The 22817-nt window shown below is 43.2% G+C and overlaps 1 protein-coding gene across 9 annotated transcripts in view; it reads left to right on the top strand.

The window, feature by feature from the left end:
- The window catches only part of ACACA (acetyl-CoA carboxylase alpha), a 247263-nt gene that overhangs the window by 208517 nt on the left and 15929 nt on the right, over positions 1–22817 (top strand). For all 9 annotated transcript variants that reach the window (XM_079797353.1, XM_079797348.1, XM_079797349.1 and 6 more), the window contains 6 exons: positions 59–179; positions 3279–3375; positions 6469–6565; positions 7427–7562; positions 14197–14374; positions 16344–16456. In XM_079797353.1, coding sequence (XP_079653479.1) covers positions 59–179; positions 3279–3375; positions 6469–6565; positions 7427–7562; positions 14197–14374; positions 16344–16456 — 742 coding nt within the window. The remainder of the gene's footprint in view (positions 1–58; positions 180–3278; positions 3376–6468; positions 6566–7426; positions 7563–14196; positions 14375–16343; positions 16457–22817) is intronic.

Below are 22817 nucleotides of genomic sequence, written 5' to 3'. Positions count from 1 at the left end.
TGGAGTATAGGATTGACTTTAATGACTGCTGGCTCTTTCCCTCCCAATCTCCTTTCAGAGTGTGAACAGTTCCGTTCCTATCCTGAACTCCAAGGATCCTATAGATAGAATCATCGAGTTTGTCCCCACAAAGGCCCCATATGATCCTCGATGGATGCTAGCAGGCCGTCCTCACCCAAGTATGTATATGTTTAAGGATTCTGTGGTCCCTGGCCCTCCAGCTTTCAGGGTTTTTCTTCCCAACCACAGACCAGTCTCTGCACAATAGCACGTGACAACAACCTGGAAGTAAGAAAAATCTGAAGAAAAAGGTGGAAAATTCTTTAAGAACAAATGAAAAATGAGATGAGATTTGCAAATCAGCCACTGAGTCATAAGCAGTGTAATCGCTAATAACATTTCTTCTGTTTCTTCTGCTGTTACAGCACTTACTATTTAATGGGCTCAAGGACTTTTAAAGCAGTTAAATATAAGCCATAAAGTCATAGACCTACAGGACCAGAATCTTTGGCCATTTAGTTTCTATAAACAGATTAATCGGATCGTGTTAGAAAGACCTTTGGGACCCCTCCTTGTCAAGTGTGGCTATACCTTTCTCAGTGAGCTACTGCTGAGCCCACCCGGCATGCACCCTTCATTTCTTACGATATTGGTAATAGTGTTGGCACTTGCTTTAGTTATTAATGTAAGATCATTTATTCATGAAGAGATTGTCCAGAACTTTTAATTTTACCAATATATAGAACAAGAGCAAGCTCTTCGTCCATGTTTATCTAATATAGCCTTCTGTCTTGAGGCTGATTTTATCTTAACTTTCCAAACAGAAACAAAGGAAGAAACAAACAAAGGTAACTCCAGGCAAGGCAAATGTGTGTTTTCTTTTGTCAGTCCATTTGGCTGTTTCACAAACCATATTCATTAGGAAGTTCTTCTGTGAAGCCCCAAGTCCCCCTGCTCCACTTAGAATCTCTTGTTTCAAGTTGTTTACGAAAGTGTTTGTTCTTTTTTGTATGTTTATTGCAACTATAGCAAAGAAAGGCTATATCTTAAAGGGATAATTAAATTTGAGTTATTGTGATTTTGTTGAAAGAGAAAGAGGTCTTCATAAGGAAGACTTAATCAACCTTTGTGGGCACCCACTCTAAGCCAGGTGGGATAATAAAGCACTTTATATACATAATCTTATTTGGACTTGCTGCCTCTTACAGCTACAAAGAGATCATCGTTTTAGGAGCTCAGAGAAGTTAAATGATTTGCCCAGGGTCACACAGCTATTACTTAGGAGCTGGGGCTAAATCTGAAGCCTAATTATAGATAGTGTAGAAAAATCACCAAAGGAAGTTTGATTTTAATTTAAAATTTTACCTGTTGTCTTCAGTACCTTTTCTTATTAATCTTAATGAGACTAAATAGTTTTTCTTACGTAGCCAGAAAAATCACCATTGTAATTTCTCTACCTCTCATTTTTTATACCATTTTTATGGTAAGCACTATGAACCTGAGATAAAATCCAGGACTTTTCTGAGAAAATTCAGAACAAGATTCAGTGAATGTTCCCCTAGGAATCATCGGGAGCTATGGGAGCTGGCTTCTAAGTTCTACGTTTGAACTGAACATGACCTGCTCTCTGAGGGCAGTAAAGCCCCCCCTTCATAATAGCCATAGCCCCCAGTTGATATATAAGGCAGGAAGGTTTTTAAAAAATAAAACATTTCCATTTTGAAATGAATTTTGTAATTCTAAATTATTATTATTGAAGTACGAATCAAAAAATGACGCAAGCAGATGAAGTTAAAATTACAATATCCTGATGCATTCAGAAATTTGGTTTAGAACCGTCATCAAAAATTGTGCTCTCTTTCATGGGGTGAACAGGTGCGAGGTGTGGGGGGGAGAGTGGGGCATTATCTTGGCCATTATTAATGAGATCTACAGAATAAAATGGAATTTGTGATAGACTAAGTTTTCTGGGTTTTGGATAATATTTTTTCATGGACTCCCTAGTAATTCATCCTGCTGTCTATGTGCAGCTAACACTGGCTCCCAAATCGAGTGACTTCAGATTTTAATTTAGTGGAAACGTTAAAGAAAGCAGATGATTCCCTGTGATAAGTTAAAGCAGATATCTTCTAGGTGAAAAGTTAAAGTCATTTATTAGAGAAGATAGTGCTGTGATATTCTTCAAACTGACGCCCAACACGAGACCAGAATCTAAACGATCGGCTTTGGGCTCACGATAGAGAGATAATTTTGAAATGGATGATCACATTTTACACTGGGGCCATAGAGGCAAGGAATGTAGAACACAATAATTACAAGTTTAGTCTTGATAAAACACTCTCCATCCTGTTTAAGTCAGCAGAGGTTAGCTTGCTCGGATCTCCACTTTTAATTGGTTTTGGACTTGGGTTTTTAGGGGGCGGAGGGCCATGTTCAAATTAGAAGAATCACTGAGAAGCCATGAGCTGAGAGGGCTCGCTAGGAAACCGTTATTTGCAGAAGCTTTTATGGGGCCCTGGTCAAACACAGATACCTGTGGAACAAAAGGGTGTTTTTTTATGTTGTTATTTTTTTCTTAAACTAAGGTGTTGAAAGTTAAGTGTGCTGCCAGTGAAGGAAATTGTATTTGCAAGGGAGGTTAATGACATTAAGTATATGCATCTTAACCATTATATTTTTGCTATCTGTCTATTATGTAGGCATGGCCCTTTCTTGTGGAGAGATTATACTTGGTCAGCTGTAAATAAAGAGGAAATATATTTTGTTGCTTTTGTAGCAGAAAAGTTGAGTCCCTTTTCTTTAACCCCAAATTTGGGTCCTCATTTGAACATTAATACCATTTGGTGGTCTTCAGCTTTCCATTAAAGGAAAATCATTGAAATCAAACAAAATTGTAAGCTAGGCTTTAAAATAGAAATAGACATTTTGAAAACATCTTTAACGACTTGGCTGCCTTTTGACAAATGTTTGTGATGTTTTGAAAAAAGCCAAGTTATTTATTTAAAAGCAATGCAAACTCTCTCTGCTAGCTGAACCCCATCGTTTAACAATAAATGATGCTTTTGCTGATAAATGAATCTATTTATGCAGTCTAGCAAATGAACTAGGAGATGATGTCTGAAGGCAGATGAACATTTAGCTGCCTAATGCTTCCATCTATTATAATACGGTTAAAAACACAACAAACGCCCCAAATACTCCCCCAAATCTAACATTAAGTTTGCTAATTCCAGTGCATTTCCAGTGAATTGATTTGTTTTCTTTCTTGTCCTCCGTAGCCCAGAAAGGCCAGTGGTTGAGCGGGTTTTTTGACTGTGGGTCTTTCTCAGAGATTATGCAGCCATGGGCACAGACCGTGGTGGTTGGCAGAGCCAGGTAAGAGCTCCTTTGTTCTGGAAACTCTTCCTCCCAACTGAAAACAAGAAAGGAAGCAGGTTCTTACCAATAATGCTCTCTGTGTCTGAACTTTCTAAGAATATTGGGTCATGGGCGTTCCAGAGGCAGCATAACTGGAGGACCGGTTCCCAGCAGTCATTCAGTGTGTGTCTCCAGTGACGCGTTTGATCTAAAGTCTAGTTCCGACAGTATTTCCTCGTTATAATGCTGAGAGAAACGCTGTTTGGGGGCTGTAAATAGCCACAGCCCACCTATGACCACCCCACTTCCCAAAGTCGATTTTCTTTCAGAAGTAGGTGACAAGTAACTCAGTCTCACCTACTTCTCTCTGTAACTTGAAAGAAGTTCCTTCATGTCATCGAGCTTATTTAAGTAACAAGTTGGTGGCACTATATTGGTTTATCGTCAGATTTGAATTACCCCCCAAAAAAGAGTTTACCTGAAACAGGAGTGAGTCAAATAAGCTGGGATACCTATATTTTTCAAGTGGGAACTTCAAGTTTCTATTAGATTTTAATACCCACTCTAAGAAGTGCTTCACTCAACAGCAAGCTCCGCATGAAATAATCTGTAGTGCTCGCCATAACGAGCGCCTGCCACGGCTGATCTTAATCTCATTCTGTACTGCAGAGACATGCTGCCCTCGGGACCCACATCTGGAGCTCACCTTCCTCTCGGGGGCCATCAGTTTTTCTTATCTTGGTGAAAAGTGGCACCTGCTCAAGATTCTCAAACATGCCACATTGGGTTGAGATTTAGATTCTAGCCTTGAAAATAATTCTAGGCTTCGTGGTTCTCTCAGTACAGCAGGTCAGTGTGGCTCGTGCTGCCAGTGACAAGGAGCCATCAGATGGCAAATCCCACAGACAGGATCTTCCACTGTGGCAAGAATAAGAGGCAGGCCAGGAGTCAGCCCCGACAAACCCCAGGGACTGGCTCCCGTTTTCCTCTCGCCACGTGTCGGGTCTTCCACCTGACCCCAGGCTTCTGGGTCCCAGTGAGAATTCTTTGTGCCTGGTGAAACTCTCTCTGGGGAGATGGAGGTGGGGGGTGCACTAGAGAGAGAGAGAGAGAGAGAGAGAGAGAGAGAGAGAGCCCTTCTACCCAGGACCTATCAGTTTGCTATAGAGAGTCCTCCCACCACATTCAGACCATCTTTTCTGAAAATGTTCCTCTTACCTATTCTGCTTCAGTTTTCTTATCTGTAAAAAAACCTGACAGATTTTTAACCCTCCAAAAGCCAAACCTTTGTTAAGATCTTTAAGATTCTCCCATGGGAAACAAGAGAATAATGCTTTACACTTATGATTGGAAGAATAGGGATTGTCTGCGAGCAAGATCAGTCAAGTGTGGCTTTGGCCAGCTCTGCCATTGTTTATTGTGACACTCACTCTGACTTCTCCCTTTCTTTCCATCTGATGAGTTCTGGGCTTCTTGCTCCAAACACATACACATGCTCACAAGTATATAAAACACAAATGGAGCTAGCTTCTTTCAAAAGCAATGGCATTTCGAGAAATAAATATAAATGTATTCTTCTGGGATTGTTACTGTAAGTGCTGCCAAAACTCATCTTTGGTATGTATGTTTGGAATATGTGTGCTATTGGCTGTAAATTGTCTTTTATTATTCCATGGCACCTTGTCCAGGGACACACTATAAAACAAGATGTAGCATCTTCATGTGCTAGCCTGATAAAATTTATATGAAGTATAATAGAAAACAGAAGTTGTTCTGAGCTGTTTTCAAGTTCAATAAATAACTGTAATACTCGGATAAAGATGTTCTTTATTAGGTCACATGGGCCCTAATATATAAGTTATAAGTTACCGATTTAGGGTGGCTTTTGCAATTACAAGTTTCCAGTTGGATTGTTAATCATTGTGAACAGAAATATTTCTGAACCCTCCTGTGTACCTCCTGCTCATTGTCTGGTTGTCTAGAGGGCTTTTGATTCTGATTCAGTGCAGGCAAGTGACAAGGGGGTGGGTGGTCCCTACTCAGGCCCCTGCCAGGCCTCTTGTGATGACAAGAATCCATTTCCAGTAGCCAGTGTAACAACCAAAGACCATCTTTCATGGAAAAGTTTGTTATGAAGATGCTGTGGGGGAATGAGAGACTATAACCCATCCCAGTCCCAACCCCAAGGAATGCAGCTATGAGAGTGAAGATTAAATTACATTTCTGAGTAAGGACTCGCCCTGTACCTTGCAGTCTCTTTTTCTATCCCCCCCGCCCCCCCCCCCCAACTCCCCTTCTCGATTTCTACTTTCTTTATGAGGTCCAAGTTGGGAAGATATCATGGAGTATAGATGTGGAGGCTTTGAGCTCCTGGGCAGTTCTTAACATTAACGTAGTTTAATTTTAAAATATATACTTCCAATACTAATCATTTGTTTCACCAAGATTACTATAGAAAGTTTTCTCTGTCCCATTGCTTTTTTCTAATGAAGAAGAAAGTTAAATTGTTTAACCACCTGCCTACACTTGACACATTTTTCTTCATCCCCATAACATACTTACACACTCCCTATCCACATGCCTAGTGGTGAGACCTACCCTCAGATCCTATCTAGAACCACACTATTAGTACGCCATAGGAACTACAGCACTGTTTCAGCAATGCCATCATTTGTTAAAACAGTTGGTGAGAGTTCTAGCTTCTTACTACCTTTTGGACCATTTCCCTCCATTTTCATCAAAGAGATACTTTATGGTGAACTGAGAAGTTCCATTGGGCAACCACAGAGACAGATGTGTGTGAATGCACATGCTTGCACACAAGCTAGGCTGCTGAGTCTGAATGCTAGAGGCTTCCCTTGTGCAACCCTCTGTTTGAATTGATCCTGTGGTGGAGAATCGGAGTGATTCTGAGGTTAGTTTTCCATCGTATTTACAAAAATTTGCCATATTCACCAAATCCAGAGTCTCTTACTCCTAGAAGAGTCTGACTTCCCCTCGCTCTCTGTATCACTAGTTTTTACCCCAATGTTTTGAGGTGGGATTGGAAAATAAATGACTAGCTGTGATGTTGACTCACATTAGGCTCTTATGTGGCTCATTTTTTATCAGGCTAGGAGGAATACCTGTGGGAGTAGTTGCCGTAGAAACCCGAACAGTGGAACTAAGTGTCCCAGCTGATCCTGCAAACCTGGATTCTGAAGCCAAGGTAGGTCACCCCGAGTTCAGTGTACGCCTGTGCTTGGAGCTGTGTTGCCCGTCTGCAGAGCCTGTGGATGTGCTGGGAGCACTGCAAACCACCAATTTGAGAGGGAAGGGCTGTCAGCAGCCTTGAATGAGTTCAGACCATCTTGTGCTCTTAAGATGACACTAAATGTACTGCAAGATAAATTCTGCTTGAAAAATTAAATAGGCCTTTGCAGTTGTCTCGTTGATGCTGGGAAATAGTTGGGGACGTGGTCTTAGAGAAAGGCAGCCGAGACAATGCCAAAGGCTCTTTGGTCCCAGATTCTCTGAACACACTCATGGAAGAGCTACTGCTAGAATTAATAGTGGAGTCTGCCAAATTGTGAACACCACAGCCTGTCCTTTTTTAAAAGATGGATAGCATTTTCACATCCTGACAAGGTCCAGAAAATGAGTCGTGAGGAGATCGGGGAGGAGGTTATTCAGCAGGGTCACAATGAGTGTCTCTTTATTAACCACAGAAAAGGATACTTAAGCACAGAGGTGCAGGACTTGGAGCCTCTGTGCAGTTGGCCACTTTGAGGAGTTGGGAAAGCAAGGGTTCTGAGAGCGCATCCTTCCATTAGAAGCAGTCAGTAGGTTTCTCTCTTTTGACTAAAGAGGGGAGGTGTCATCAGCAATCAAAAAGAGAATTGTTGAACAAAGTCAGAGATCCAGGATCTTTTTTGCTACTTCAAAGACCATCTTTATGATGAACAAACCTGGTGGGGTTTTTTTTGTTTGTTTGTTTTTTTAGTTTGATTTTTAATTTTTAATCAAACCTTATTCACCTTGGACAGATTCCCCCTCAAATTGTGTCTTCTCTTTTCATTTTCCCCAATAGATCATCCAGCAGGCTGGCCAGGTTTGGTTCCCAGACTCTGCGTTTAAAACCTATCAGGCTGTCAAGGACTTCAACCGTGAAGGACTGCCTCTGATGGTCTTTGCTAACTGGAGAGGCTTCTCTGGCGGGATGAAGGGTGAGTGCCTGGCTCTGGGCTGGGGGGCCTCACTGGTTCCCCTGAACCCTGCAGCAGGGGCGTGGGGGAGGGCTTATATTGGGCAGAGCCTATGAGTGTCCTGGGAGCCCATCACCCTAGGCTTTTGGGGGATTGTGCATCCTCTGAGATATCTTCTGAGTGGTACCCTGAATGGGAAAATTCAATGTTTTACAATTCCATACAAAATACCAGAACAATCTGCTAGTGTTATCTAGGTGGACTGCTGTTATGGATTAGCTTTCACAGGTGAATGATGGTCCTGGAAAAATATGATCCCTCTTTTCTGGACATACTTTTTGTTGACGTTACTCTTTAACACTTTACAATGACCAAGACAGATAGGAAATTAGCCTTTACCAGAAGAAAACGAACAAAGTCTAGACCAGCAGCTGTTCTTAGTGGTAATTTGTGATATGTTTTATTATTATCCAACAGCCGCCCTGGGCCTGGGCTCCAGCCTATTAGACCATTATTATAAAGGCTGGGCTCTCTGCTGTGGGAATTGCTTAGTGACTAGGCAGCCAGTGTCCCCATTTACTAAGAATCCTGCGTGCGCAGAACCACTGCAGACAGTTCAGGGAACACCACGGGAAACATGCTCTGCCTCTTCGAGTAGCAGAGCTCTCTCTCCAGTGGCCAGAGACTCATGGCCATGCTAAGGCCAGAAGAACATTCCAAGTGAGGATTTGTGTGCTGAGGAGGGTCACAGGATTCAGGGTTCTGAAGTGTAGTAGGGTGGGTTAGGGGAACGGAAGGCGGGAGGAATTGATACTGCTGGAGTAAGTAGAGTGATCAGAAGGACACCCGAAATGCCTTGGGTTAGGGGCATCGCTCGCTCTGAGGGAGGAAACAAGGAAAGTTACCCTTTTGAGATTACCAGCTCTGTGTGGAGAGAGATTCTTGAGCCTTATGCTAACAACTTTTCCTTGCTTGGCTAGGAAAAGCCCTGGATGGGCCAGGCTTTCCTGGCAAAATGTAGACAACTAGGACGATTTTTTGTTATTCTAGTTGGAAAGCGCCCCTTTGCCCATATTTGCTGGAGAACTACCACATTTTACACTTTTCTTAGGAGAGACTTAGACTATAAATGCAAATTAAAGTTTGCATACTTTTATAGACTATCAAGGTGAAATTTTTTCAAATCAAGATAACAAATCAGTGGAAATACCATGAGACATGGAAAGTATAGGTTAAATAAGTCAATCCTACACATTTTTATTGAGTTCCTATATGCAAGGAACTACTGCAGACAAATAAAAAACAAGTCAGAAACAGACACTGCCTCAAGGAATAAAGAAAAATGTCTTTGGCAGAATGATAAAGTCATAATGTATAAAGTATAAACAAAAAACCACCGTGTTCAAAAGAGGACAATGCTATATTAAGTTTGGGGGGAAGGGGTCTGAAACCCCTTTCATTTATATATATGAGGTTCATTGAGCATCAGATTTCACTTGATCCCAAATTCTTTGGCTGTAAGACTTACATTAAGATTTAAGAGAGAATGCAATGCTATTACTTCTTAGTTACATCTCTTCTGAGGGGCAGGGGGCATTGCACATTCACTCTTACTTAGGAGTAAGTCATCCTGGCAATTTTGTCTAACGAGTTCAGAGATCATAAGTTTGCCATGTGCCTCTTGTAGGAAAAGCTTCAATTCTGCTACATATTTGGTCCCAGGCCTAGATTGGCTGCTAGCCCTGTAACAGTAAGAACAACAACAATTAAGATTCATTGAGCTCTTTTCACCATTTCACACAGTTTCCACTGTGCTCATCATTTCACATGCATTATCTTACATAATCACAAGCACCTCTAAGGGGTCGGTTATATTATTATCTGTAATTTACATAAATTGAGACTTAGGTTAAGTACATTTGCCAAGATCATTTAGCTAAAAATGACAGATTTGGGAAAGGAACAGGGACCTGCCTGACTTCATATAGCACAGTTGGCTGATTTTTAGAGCCTAGGACTGGACCTGATCTGCTAGCATATCCCTAGAATAGAGGATCTAGATTTCTGTGGAAGTTATTGTTCACCTGCCTCCCCTCTGCTTTGGAGTTGGTTATTGTGAGAAGAGCTCAGAAATGAGTTACAGTTCTTTATTGTGGTAAAATATACATAACATAATATTTTATAACTAGAGGCCCAGTGCATGGATTTATGCACTGGTGGGGTCCCTTGGCCTGGCCTGCAGGGATCAGGCCGAAACCAGCCTGGTACATGGATTCGTCCAGGGCGTGTCTGGCCTGTCTCACCCACTCCCGATTGGCTGGACCCCAGCAGCAAGTTAACCTACTGGTTGGAGCATCTGCCCCCTGGTGGTCAGTGTGCGTCATAGTGACTAGTTGAACGGTCGGACACTTAGCATATTAGGCTTTTATTATATAGGATTTTAACAATTTGTAAGTGTACAATCCAGTAACATTAAATACATTCACAATGTTGGGTAACTATCACCACTGTATATACCCAACTTTTTCATCATCCTCAACATAAAATCTGTACCCTTTAAACAATAATTCCCCCTTTTGCCCTCCCCCTACTTCTGGTCAAAAATGAGTTATTGGGCTGCTGTAGACCAGGGCCAGCTCTGTTTTCTGAATTTTGGTGCTGCTGCATCCGTTTACACATTATTTAAGACTAAAAAGCTTTGGGGAAGATAGAGATCAGTGTGAAAGTAGGAGAGGGGAGGAAGAACATAGCCTTTCATATTTACATACAGGTCAGGATGTTTTCTACATATTATCTCATGTAACGGGACCTAGGCTGAGAGTCATTCCATATCCCTTGGGGAGATGTTTGCAGTTTTGGTTTCAATACTGGCTGGGGATTATGCAGAGAGGGAAAATAAACAATTATGCCATCCCTCAGTGCACACAAACACACAGCTAGGAGCCGACTGCACTGTGGGTAAAATGACTCCAAAATTGTGTGTAATGAGTAGGAAAAGATTAGAGACAGCTCTTGCTATGCTGAAAATTGACATTAGTGGAGCCGGGGGGGCGGGGGGGGGGGACTCTTTACTAGTCGGCCTAGGAGGTCTAATTCGAGCAGTAAAAATATAAATAAATAAATAAAAGCATGTCAAGATGGTATTGGTGCTTTTTTTCCAATGAGTTCTATCTGGCCGGAAGGCTATTCAGCATAATGCAAAATTAAATTATAAAAACTGGCTGAATATTTAGATGGAAGAGCCATTTGGAAGCAGTTTATTTAGACGAACCGGCAATGACCCACAACAGGGAGACATCAAGCGTGAAATTTACTAGAAATTAGCACCAGGGTCCCAGCCTCAGCATGAATAGCTTGATAGGATGCAAATCCCAGTGATATTAAGCTGCCTCACTGCTGGTGCTACAGGGTCACTCTCAGTTGGCTTTTCATGTTATACTTATTATTTTTTCCTGGGACAGGTTATAAATAACAATAAAAAAACATTTATTGAAAACTTTAACTGGAATGAAAGTCTTATGTTAAAGTCTCTGATTACTTGGATGTTAAAATAGAGTGTCAGCCAGCCATAATGAACTCATGAGACAGCATGTGTGTGCAGCTTGTGTATGCCTAATGTTTACCTTCAGCTTCTAACAGATAATCTCCCCCAAGTCAATATGATCTGTTCTAGCTTGCAGAGTGTGGGGCACTGTGGAAACACCCTGCCACCCTGGCCACGGTTTATCCATGCTGTGTAACAGTGAAGGCCCTGGCAGGGTTGGTGTCTGGGTGCTGAGAACACACTGGAAGAGCTGTGTGATCCCGTTCACGCCGATGTTCTTTGCTCAGAATGCTTAGAAAGCTCCCAGCTCCTGCCTCTCCAGTGAAGAACCTATCAGTATCTTCCATTCCCAGTTGCATTTCTTATGGCCTGAGAATTGACGGTCAGCATATGCATAGCTTTAAAATTCCCTAGACTGATGTCTAGCCTAAACCCTTGGGTAGAGCCCCTCCCTTGCTATTCTTGGCGCTGATTTTGCTCTCTTAAAAATGGGTTCCAGACAAGTATGTGTCAGATTGTTGCCAAGTGCTTCAACCTGCCTTTCAAAATGTCTGGTTTGGGGCAGCGGTAATTCAGTGTGAGCCTGTTGTTTGTAGAGTTTGTTTGTTTGTGTGTTTATGTTTATGTTTCAATAGCCTTTGTTGCTTGGTGGGTATTTTGATGGTTGGATTGCAGGTCTGTTGGTATTCCAGGTTAGATGAAGGTATTGTTTTCAGTCCCCAGTTTGTCAGCTATAATAAACCTTGATGCCCCTTTTCTACTCAGTCTTGGGGCCTGAAAGTTAATTGTTTGGTACAAGCTGATCATATCGTCAGTACAATTTCTGGCCATTCAAAGAATCCAGGCGAAATTTAGAAATATTGAATCATTTATTCAAGTCTCTTCTGGTTTCTGTTTTACTCACCATCGTTTCAGATGCTGGAAAGCAGACTACCTCAGCCTCGTGCCCTCTCTGCAGTAAGAATGATGAGTTAAGAATGAGGTAGTAGAATGTGGACTTTAGATCCCAATAGATCTTGGATCAAGTCTTATCTCTGCCACTTATTTAAGCCCCAGGTTACTCACCTGTAACTTAGATATAAGAATGAGATGATTTTCTGATGACTGAATAATTTATGTGTGAATATATATGAAATAATGCTTCTTGGTATTCACTAAACTAGCTATGATGATGAAAAAGAGAGACCACAGTCCATTTCACAGAAATAAAAAATGCACACATACTCAACTTCATCCCAAACTATTTGCACATACTATGAAGCCAACTTTTTAAAATTAACTTCATGGAAGTACACTTCAAAGTCCCCCCTTTCTTTTGGGGACCTGGGTCTATTAATCATAGATAGTACAGAGACAGATTTTGATGTAGGTATGTCTTTAAGAAACTATTGAAGAAGCTGGAAACTTTCCCTTCATTTATTTCTGAGTTTTTTCTTTTGCACATAGGATGACCTTTTTGTGCTATTTTTCTGTTGTTTTACTTTTTATTTATGCCTTTCATTTCTTCTCTGTGTGTGATACCGTTGAGGGCCACTCCTTTCTGTTACTTGTTCTGAGACTGTACTCTTGGCAGCACTGAAAAATGTATCGCTAATTACACAATTATTTTATTATGTAGCACTGGTTGAAATATCCACTAAAGAATTAATTTAGTTAAAATAATTTGAACTGAGCAATTATTTTCATAACCACAGAATTAGCGTAAAATGCTTAAAGTCTTTTATTCCCTGCCTTTCATACAGCAGTTGTGTAATTAGCAGTAAATTTTTTTGTCTTTGCTTTCCTCCCAAAGGAATAAATGTCTTTGCTCTGATCATACCTACAGAGGATATGGTCATACACATTCCTCACAGAGTAGGGAGTTTTTTCTGGGGAAACTTCTGGAGTTTGGGAATTTGAAGTCTTCACAGACCAGTCCGGTTGGGGCAGTGGAGAAGGCATATGCCTTGCAATGACCTCTGCTCACTGAGGGTTTGTATAGAGAGCCATTTTTACTTTGGAGAAGGTGGCAGTTTAATTTGCCAGTTACTACATTGAAAGCAATTCCTATTTGGTTCTTTCTTAACTTCCTGAAAAACGCTTCTTTGTTTTGGATTTCCAGATTTGATTTATTCCAAATTGAGATCGTCTCCTTGATAGGAAAGTTTGAACTCCATTGAACCTGTTATTTGGTGTTTAAAAAGGATCCATTGTGGTTCCACTGAAGTACTCATTAAACATCTGGAATCATAAACCTCAGGCTTTAGCAATGTTTAGACTTCAGTGAACTAGGAAATGGGAAGAAGTTCATAAATTATTGGGAAATAAATAACGGATCCTACTTTCCAAGGACTCACTTTATTTATGTACCAGGGGTCTTTTCTTCAGGCTGCTCTTGGCCTTGGGGACATTACAAAGTGTATTCGTTAGCAAAACGAAGAGGTGGCTCCTCTTTTTATGTGTCTCTGAGACATTTCCAATAAATACACATGCATTTACATGTTTCCCCTCTCACTGAAACCCTGACAATGCACCCTTTAAAGAATTCGTTTTTCTTTCTCACTGCGTTCTTTCCAAAGTGTGTATATGCTCATCCATTCAGCAGGCACTTGGTGAGCACTGTGTTCCAGGCACTGGGCAGGACACTCTGGACACAGAGATAAAAGGTGCCGTTTTTGAAGGCTCCTTTTCCATCAGCTGCACATATTAAGAGCTTATCATATGCTAAGTGTCCTGAGAAGAATTGAGAAGAGCTTGAATAGTTCCTTTCTTTAGAAAATGTAGGGAGAAAGATCACATATTGACATGAAAAATACTTAATGTTTGTAGAGCAAGTGTGAATTAATGTGGTGAGACCTGGAACAGAAACTCAGGGAGCGTATGAAATGGATGTGCACACTGAGTCTTGTGAAAGACCATGTCCTTCTCTGTGCTTTTGAATATAGGGGGAACTACCAATCTCTCTGGTCTTCAGGGAGCCAAACAGGACCTGGGGTGGCTGAACCCTCAGGCCTGTCAGAGGCTGCCTCGTGGAGGCAGTGTGCTTTTAAATATTATTTTTTAGATGTGCAATGATGTGATCAGTGTCAGAAACATTGTTTCTTAATTTCTAATTTGTCTCATTCTCCATAGATATGTACGACCAAGTGCTGAAATTTGGTGCTTACATCGTGGACGGCTTACGGGAGTGCTCTCAGCCTGTGATGGTCTACATCCCTCCCCATGCCGAGCTTCGGGGCGGCTCCTGGGTCGTGATCGATCCCACCATCAACCCCCGGCACATGGAGATGTATGCCGACCGGGAAAGCAGGTAGCCTCCTTCCTGTTTCCATTCACTGCCTCTAGGCGTCCTCTGGCTGCTGGTTTCCTCCTGGAGAACATAACCGGGAGAACTTGATTTGCATCTGTCCTTTCTCAGAGGACTCCAGGGCAAAAGAAAAGGACTTTCCAAATGGTGTCAGCTGGCAGGAGACTGAACGAGGCTGCAGGCAGGTTCTCTCAGTGTGACACCCCACTCTAGATTCTTTTACCCCAAAGCCTTCTATTCTAGGCACCCCAACCTCAGAGAGTCTCTCTTCCTATTGGATGTTCAGATATGCCTATTCACTCTCTCCCTCCGCTATGTTGCAGAAGGAGCTTAAAGCAAGTTGGAGTGGAAGAACTGAATTGTTAGTGTGAGGTTCTAGGGCAGTGATGGCGAACCTATGACACGTGTGTCAGCACTGACACGCGTAGCCATTTCTGATGACACGCGGCCGCATGCCGAGGATGAAATATTTGCTGCTCCTGAGGATGAAACATTTGCAACTAGAGTCTTGGAGTTAGTTTTTTCCTCAAAGTGACACACTACCCAAGTTACGCTCAGTTTTTTGGCAAAGTTGGATACACCAAGCTCAAAAGGTTGCCCATCACTCTTCTAGGGCCTTATTAACCCAGCTCTGTCACTGGCTAGGAGGGAACTGGGAGCAGTCCTCACTCTCCCCGGCTGCTTCTCGTCTGTGGAACAGGCTGGGCGGTCTCTGAGGTCCAGCACGGCACCCACATCCCGTGATTCTAAACCAAAGCTTCTCCCTCAGAGACCAGTGTCTTACTCTGGCATTACAGGAGGCTTGGAAAACACAGTGTTTGCAGCACCCAAAGAACTTCAAGAGAAAATCCCAGGTTTTTGTTGGAAGGTGATACTTGAACATCCTTAAGTAAAAAAGATCCAATCCAGCTTCCTTTCATAATCTGTTTTCAACCCTTTCCAAAGTAGGTAAATTTCACATATTTTCTTGATATCTTCCAAGCCATTTCCTATATCTAGTCCTTTTATTAGAACACCTGTGTCCCTCTTTTCCCAAAAATGTCAGCCTCGTACTTCAAAACCTGCTTTGGAGAGCCCAGTCGTTTTATTGTCAAATCATTAGGCTTAAGTTCTGTGCTTAGGAATTTATTATTTTTAAGTGCTAACCTAGCCCCTGATCTGATACCAGATCAAAGACAATTCCTGTGCAGATTTTGGAACAAGACTGTGGTTTTAAAAACACTTCTGTCCCTTGTTAGACTTGTACAAGTCTCTTTACTTGCTGTACCTTCACTTTCTTATCTGTAAGATGGGGGATAATAGTACCTGACCTCACAGGGGTTGTAGACTGGGCACAGGACTGTTGTGAACGTTTTTATGTCAGCTCTTAGAACAGTGCCATATGCATAGTAACCATGAGCTGGAATTTTTTTTTTTTTTTCAATGTAAAAGTTTAGAAAAAAAGGTGTTTAGGTAAGTTCCTGGTCATAGAACATCGTTAGATGTAACCTGAGACCTTTCACTTTGTCATTTCCATAGCAGTAGGCAGAACATTTTCCTACTGCTTGACCTGGCCTCGTGCTGCCAGCAGGCTGGCAGCTGTGTGTAGGACTATCGGCATCAACCTCTCATTGCACGGCCTAAGGGCTGGAGGTTGTTCCCCTGCCAGCGGAAAATAATGGGACTCCTATCGCCCTTATCAGCTGTAGGTGGTGGAATCCATATTCTTCTCCCTTTGAGGTGGAAGTAGACTGGTGTGGTAATGAGGATGCTTTAATTGCCTTTTGCCAGGCCTTTCTCATACCTCACTGCGATACTTCTCTGGTGCCTGCTTCTCTCCCTGGGATTACGTCCGTGAACCATGGGTGGGCAAAACCATAATGAAGCTATTTCCTGGCCCACACATTGTAACTGGCCTCATTCTGTGGTCTCCTTCCTTTAAAGTGCCTCTATTTCTATTTTGTTACGTTTTCTTTCTTTCGGTTTGATCTAGGGCATCAGTTCTGGAGCCAGAAGGGACCGTAGAAATCAAATTCCGCAAAAAGGATCTGGTGAAAACCATGCGTCGGTTGGACCCTGTCTACATCCACTTGGCTGAGCGATTGGGTATGTCTGCTTGTGCTCCTGGCAAATCAATGAGCCATTCAACTGATTTGTAATGAGTGCATTCTAGGCCAGGGAGGAGGCACTGAAGCATTTGATCAAATTCATGATAATCTTTATTTACTGTCCTCTATATGGTAAGAACCCTGGTAGAATGAAATAGTGTGTGTAATAGGAGGGAAAGTGGGCCCTAAAAAAGCAAAAGTCCCCCGATTTTTCTTCTGATCCTTATAGTTCAAATGGCCCATCTTTCTAGGCTTGTGGATATCCTTGTAAAGGATGATTAGCTAGAAGCTGCTATTTGGGGCAGGCTAATCAGTCAGAGAATATGCTAGACTTAAATGTCCTGCTTCTGCTTGTCTCTTTGGGCAAAGTTGCCTCGTTTCTGAGGGATGTAAGAGTCAGTGTCATGGGATAGCAAAGCTGGAAGCCTACCGCGGTGGTGTTATGGGCCATTCTGAGCTAGAGAAATGGAAACAAAGATTGTGCACCCCGTGCTTCCAAGCAGAGGCTGTGGCAGCAGTAGCCCTGGGAGCGTTTCGCTTCGTGCCTCCAGCCAGGGCTCTGTTGCTCATTTGTTTTTGGAGCTTTTGGAAGGCGCTTGCAATTTGCACATAGGACTACACCGTGGGAGCCCTGTGTTGAGTTCAGAGTCTGAATGAGTTTCCGATTCTTTTAAAACACTGATTTTCTGCCCAGGTCTCCCATTAAGCCCCTTGCTGTGTTAGTAAAGATAATTGCTTGAGCTTCTTTTGTTTGTTGGTTTGTTTTGTTTTCAGAGAAGCAGAGAGATTGTCTTTAAAATGTAGTGAAACGCAGTGAATGGAAAGTGTAAAAAAGAGAGATGCTAGCTCATTTATGTTCCAAATAGTAATTTAATTAATGAAGTGCCATTGGTGGACTCTATATCCTCACCATCTAGAGACGCAGAAACTTCTGAGTGTTTGCTTCCAGTCTACAGTTGGCACATCCTGGGGTTTGCAGTCTTGAGCCAGGTTGCTTGCCCTACACAGTGACAGTAAACACTGTTTGTGTCCCATTGTTTGCCATTAGGCAACAGCCACCAATAACTAACCCACCGCAGCCTGGTCCTTTTATGGGAAATGCACACATACAACAAGAAATCGGCAAAGTTGTCTCTCAAATCTATTGCCACCCAGAGTTATTGAGGTGGGTTTTTCCCCTCTTTCTTCTGCAACAGGATAATTACTTCTGACCAACCCCATACACTTTAATTAAAGTAACTGCAGCTCAAGAGCAAGTTCCTCACAACTGCACACAGAGAAAGCGCTAAAAGCTTCAGCCACCGATAAGCATCTCACTTAGATGGCGCATAATTGCTCCCAGCATCCGGCGATCGTTGCTGCTGTTTGTGCCACTAATTCTGTACAAAGGCAGCAATGCCACAATTGCAGGACACAGCAAATTGCATAATTTTCTCTCTCTCTCTCTTTTTTTTTTCTTTTTTGCTGGTTTTCTTTCTGGCCAATTTAAAATTTGTCAAAGTCGGTCTTCTTCTGGATCACTGCCCTTTGATATTTCGTGCACTCCATTTGCCACAAACAAGCCGCAGGGCCGCAGTTCATGCTGACTCTAGCAGAAGCAGAGAGAGCTCCATTTATCTTACACTGCCTGCTGAATTCCTGCTCATTAACTGGGGGTTCACTGCCTCTTTTTAACCCCCCAATAGCTGTTATCATCCCTTCGGAGTAACGGGGTGGTAGGAAGAGGGATCCTCTCGGACATCTGTTTGCGGAATGCCTGGGTGGCGAGGGGGAGGGCTGAGGCTTCTTCCTCTCCAAGGGAAGTGACATCGCTCCCACCTTCACCCGGCACCTTTCCACTTCTGAAACATAGGAGGGCGAGAGGGAGGAGATTCCCAAGTGATGGCCGTTTAATCACTTGTTACAAATCATCTCATTATCAATTTACTGTCCGCATTGAAGAAAACCATATTTATTTAACCTTGACCAAAATGGCACTAGAGAAAGAATCCTTAGTCTGCTAAATGTGAAGCAGGCTCTGGCCCAAGGCAGCTTGGGAGCATGAGCAGTGGGTGTGGAATAAAAGCAGCTAGGTACAAGTCTTGGTTATGTTGCCTGCAGGTAAATCGTTTAACTTCTCTGAACATCAGTTTCTTCATCTAGAAAGGGAGGACAGGGCCCTCACAGAGCAAATGTGAGGACCAAGTTGAGCGTGCTTTAGCTTTCAATCTGTGAAGCATTTTTCAAACCTGGAGATTGGCATCATTTCCTGTCCATTTTAATCGTTAGAAGAAGCAGATGGGCATGTTGGGTATTGGGCACTCTCTGTGGCTGAGGTCCACTTTTGCAGCAAGTGGTATAGGAAAGGAAGTAAGAAAGAGACAGAAGTGATCTTGTCTCTCAGGCGTTTGTGGTCTTTCAGGGAGCCCAGACCTACCCCGGTGTGTTTGTGACACACAGATCAGCAGGGATGTAACAGGACATGCCAGGACCCCGTTCTTTTGGGGCTCACATTGGCTTTTGGCTCCTTTCTCAGTGCCTAGAACCAGAGACTGCCAGACTGCTTTTTCACAAAGGGGGTGTAAGTGACCTCATTTCCAGATTGGGAGATTGAGGCAAAAAAGAAGAGTTAAATGAATCATCCAAATACAAAATAAATGTACGTTGGAGCCCAGAGTGAAATTCTGGTTCCCTATGTTCTACTTTTGTTAGGATTTCCTCAGATTCTACCTCAGGTGAAGACTGAGCCTGATGAAAATTAAACAAGAATTCTTTCCCTTTGTGATCTAAAGCCGATTTCACTGAGAAAAAATCTGGTTTAGGAGAAAGCCTGGAGGAGTGGATGTTATCTTATGTCCCAATCTCCTCCCAACTCGGCCTCCGCACTGGGGAGCACGCTGTCAGAGGACCGAGAGCGGGCCATTTCTGCCAAGGCCATGTGGGTATTTATAGCATCATTCACAGGCCATGCAAAGTTATCAACTTAAGCATGACCTTGCTATACTTGGTCAGACACTTAACTAACTCACCCCTAGTGACTTGGCAGAGCCAGACCAAATGATTTCATGGACCTTATACTGCCTGCGGGCCGGACGTTCCCCACCCCTGACTAGACAAACCAATGCACCACCGATTGACTGTGTTCAAAAACATAATTAATATTATTCTGTAAGTAATCAGTAATGTTTAATTTCTGAACAGTCAACTTCATCTCTTTCAGAATTTTTATTTTTTAAAAGTGACCTTTTGTCATTTTACATACTTAGTTTAGGGAGGAACGTGGTGGATTACTAGTTTGCAGTCTGAGATTATAACAGTATGGAAACTGCACACACATTGATTCCTGGTAGAGGTAAAGGGGAGGATTTCCCCAGAGAGAAATGTGATAGAAGCCCAAATGCCGGAGCCTTTCATTGCTGGACCAGTTCTGCCCCTGCATTCTCCGGATTGGGGCTTGGTTAGAGTCTGTGTGGGGAGGATTAGCATCCTACCATTCTGGTTGCCTTAGGGAATTAAATTCCTCCTCTGGCCATAGAGCCCCACCCTTGGAGGCCTCTTTGTGTGTCTCTGACGACCTATCTCCTCACAGAGACAGGAGCAGGGAGCCTGGCCGCCGAGCGGGATGGCCTTCCTAGCCTGGCCTCCGAGTGCCAGCATGACCTGAGGTCCTCACCTGGATCCTCCCCCTCCTCTTGTGTTCGGAGGGAAATGACAAATCAACTTAGAGAGAGAACTGTCCAGCTCAAGTGTGAAGCCATTGTACTTTCTCCACTGTCCCTCTCCCTCAGTACAATCAGCTCCTCTACAAAGAGCAGAGGAGCTGATTAGTGGAACTTCATTGTGATGTAGACACATCTCCATGGTGGCCCCGTCCCCACACAGCTGGGCAGCCTGCCACGCAGCACCTTGGCTGTGCCCACTCGGCGCGCGCCCTGGGAGTGCCTGTCCAACAACAGGCGGAGGCAGCACTGGCCTCCCAGCACCCGGCACCCCTGGTCCGAGGCCCCCCAGGTGCAGGTGGAATGTCGTGGCTGCAGTGAGGCTAGATTGTCTGCAAAAACCTCCAGGAATGCCTTCCTCCAAAGCTAGCAGCCAGGATGACGGGAACGGCCTTCCCTGGGGGCCAGGGGCCGGGGGGGTGGGGGGGCGAGCTGCTTCTCTGGCCAAGGTGATCACGTATCGGAGCTGTGTGTGTTTTCCCATCTCTGTGTCCATCTTCAAGATGTTGCAACTGAAAAGAGCCAAAGTTTGCTTGTTTGAGGCAGAAAGCAGCACCCTTACTGGAAAGGAGACCAGGAAAGAATTAAGTTCCCCTACCCACGCCTGGGAAGTAGCCTCTGGCCCTCTCACTATGGCACACGGAGCGGCCTCACTAACCATGGCCACCTAACCACGGGCTCTGCTAGGCAGGCCCAGGATGGAGCCTCCGCCTGTAAATGAGCAGCAGCTTAAAACCTACCCCATCCCACTGATTCAGAAGCTCTTTGGTCTAATGCAGTTAGTGCAGCAGTGACAGTGTTTTCCAGGAGAAGGGAAGGGGTCGTTTGGTCTGATCCATAACCGGACTGTATGTATAAAGGCACGCGGGCTTGCCTCTTCCCAGGAAGAAATGATTCACAATTCTGTCCAGCCAGAGGACCTGGCAGGCATTTCCTAAGACTGACCTAAGCTCCTGCCTGCCTGGAGGCTGTCACCAGCACATGTCGGTCCCCACTTGCCCCACTGACCCAGATTCCTGTTCCTGCACCTGCCCAACTCAGTGAGAGCAACTTAGGGAAAGCAAAGAGTCAAGACTCCCGGGTACTGCCACTGAATTCAGAGAATTCTGTGCTGCCTCCTGATTCTTTTGTGTGGGGTGTTTGCATCGGAGTACAGGGCTGCGGGGGGGAGTAATCTAATTTTTATTCCTATTTGGAGATCTCTGGGTTTACTATAATGACTTTTTAAAAATAGGAGCAGCAGAGCCTACACCATTGCCAGGAAACTTAGGGTTAAACATCCCCTGAGAGGATTGCTGTTAAAATCAATATGCAAATGAAGTTGTGTTTAGATAGGTATGGCCCCCTTTGAAGAAAAGCAGATATATGAAAATGGGATTTTTTTTAAAAACTAGATACATTGGGAGAAATTATTCCCATTACAAAAGGATTATTTGCTTTACCAAAGGATTCACTGCAGGGTTCCTCCTAAATAGCTCCCTGAAGGCATTTGAAACGGGATCTGATTTACACAGTTTCTCAAGAATGCTTTTGTGTGAGGAAAGGCACACCTGTTATGGATACAGAAACAGTTTTGCAGGGTTTCCCCCCCATTGTTCTTACTATCTTTATAAGGAAATTTCTCTCAACATAGAAAATATGATTACACAGATCTTTTAAACAGTGACTTACATTTGTGCTTCTGAATCTTAATAAGTCTCCAATCTTTTTTATGCTGACTTTTCAGTCTTAAGGCTGAGGTGTGTTCCTATATCCGAGATATTCTGGGGCTTAGGAGGGAGGGTGGTCTAATTCTTTTCTTAGCTTTATAAGTATTTAACCAATCAAAGCGAATGGCTTTCTTAGAGGGAAGAAAGGCCCATAAAAGTTAAAATTGGGTTATAATTTACATAGGCTTCTTAGTATAACTAAAAAAATATTTTTAAAAACACTTTAATATCACATTGTTTTGCAAAACATTTTTCTTATTTGCCAGATGAGTATTGTTGTTACATAGTAAATGAGAAACTGAGCTCAGAAAGGGAAAGAGATTTCTACAAGGTTATCTAGTGCCTTTGAGCAGAGGATTTTCTAGCCTGTGCCTGCTTTTTATTCTAAGCATTGACGGGCTCGCCCTCCTTCCGCATCCTCCTCCGTAGGATGTGGCCTGCTCATCCAGAGGTGAGGCTGGCCTCCGCCTCCCTCCGTCACTGTCCCCGCGGTAAAAAACACTCTCTCCTCAGGAGCTTTTCGAGATGTGGCTTTTCATTACGTTGGCCTCGGGACACCTGACAGGCTGCTGCCCGACCAACACTCGGGGGTCCGTTTAACTTGTTTCCTGTAAAGAGCACAGGCTCTGAAGCCAGGCTACCTAAGCCCAAACCCCAGCCCCACCGTTTCCTAGCTGTGGGAGGTGTTAGAGCTCAGCTCAGCGCTGGGCGCTGAGCAAGTTACTTCGCTTTTTTGCACCTCAGTTTCCTCATCTGTCAGATAGTGTGACTTCTAGGGTTGTTACGAGGATTAAATGAGATGGAAAGTACTCAAACAGTACCAGCACATCTCAGAACTGTTAGCTCGTCTCATTTGATCAGACTTCTGAATTACTATTAACTCTTTACATTAAAATGTTTTATTATAAAGTTAGATTTTTAGGATTTCGTGGGGACTTTTTATTTTGGGAAG

The sequence above is a fragment of the Cnephaeus nilssonii genome (assembly GCF_951640355.1).
Source record: "Cnephaeus nilssonii genome assembly, chromosome: 19".
Taxonomy (NCBI): Eukaryota; Metazoa; Chordata; class Mammalia; order Chiroptera; family Vespertilionidae; genus Cnephaeus; species Cnephaeus nilssonii.
The sequence above is the reverse complement of the archived record's forward strand: the minus strand, read 5'-3'. Positions and strand labels throughout refer to the sequence as shown.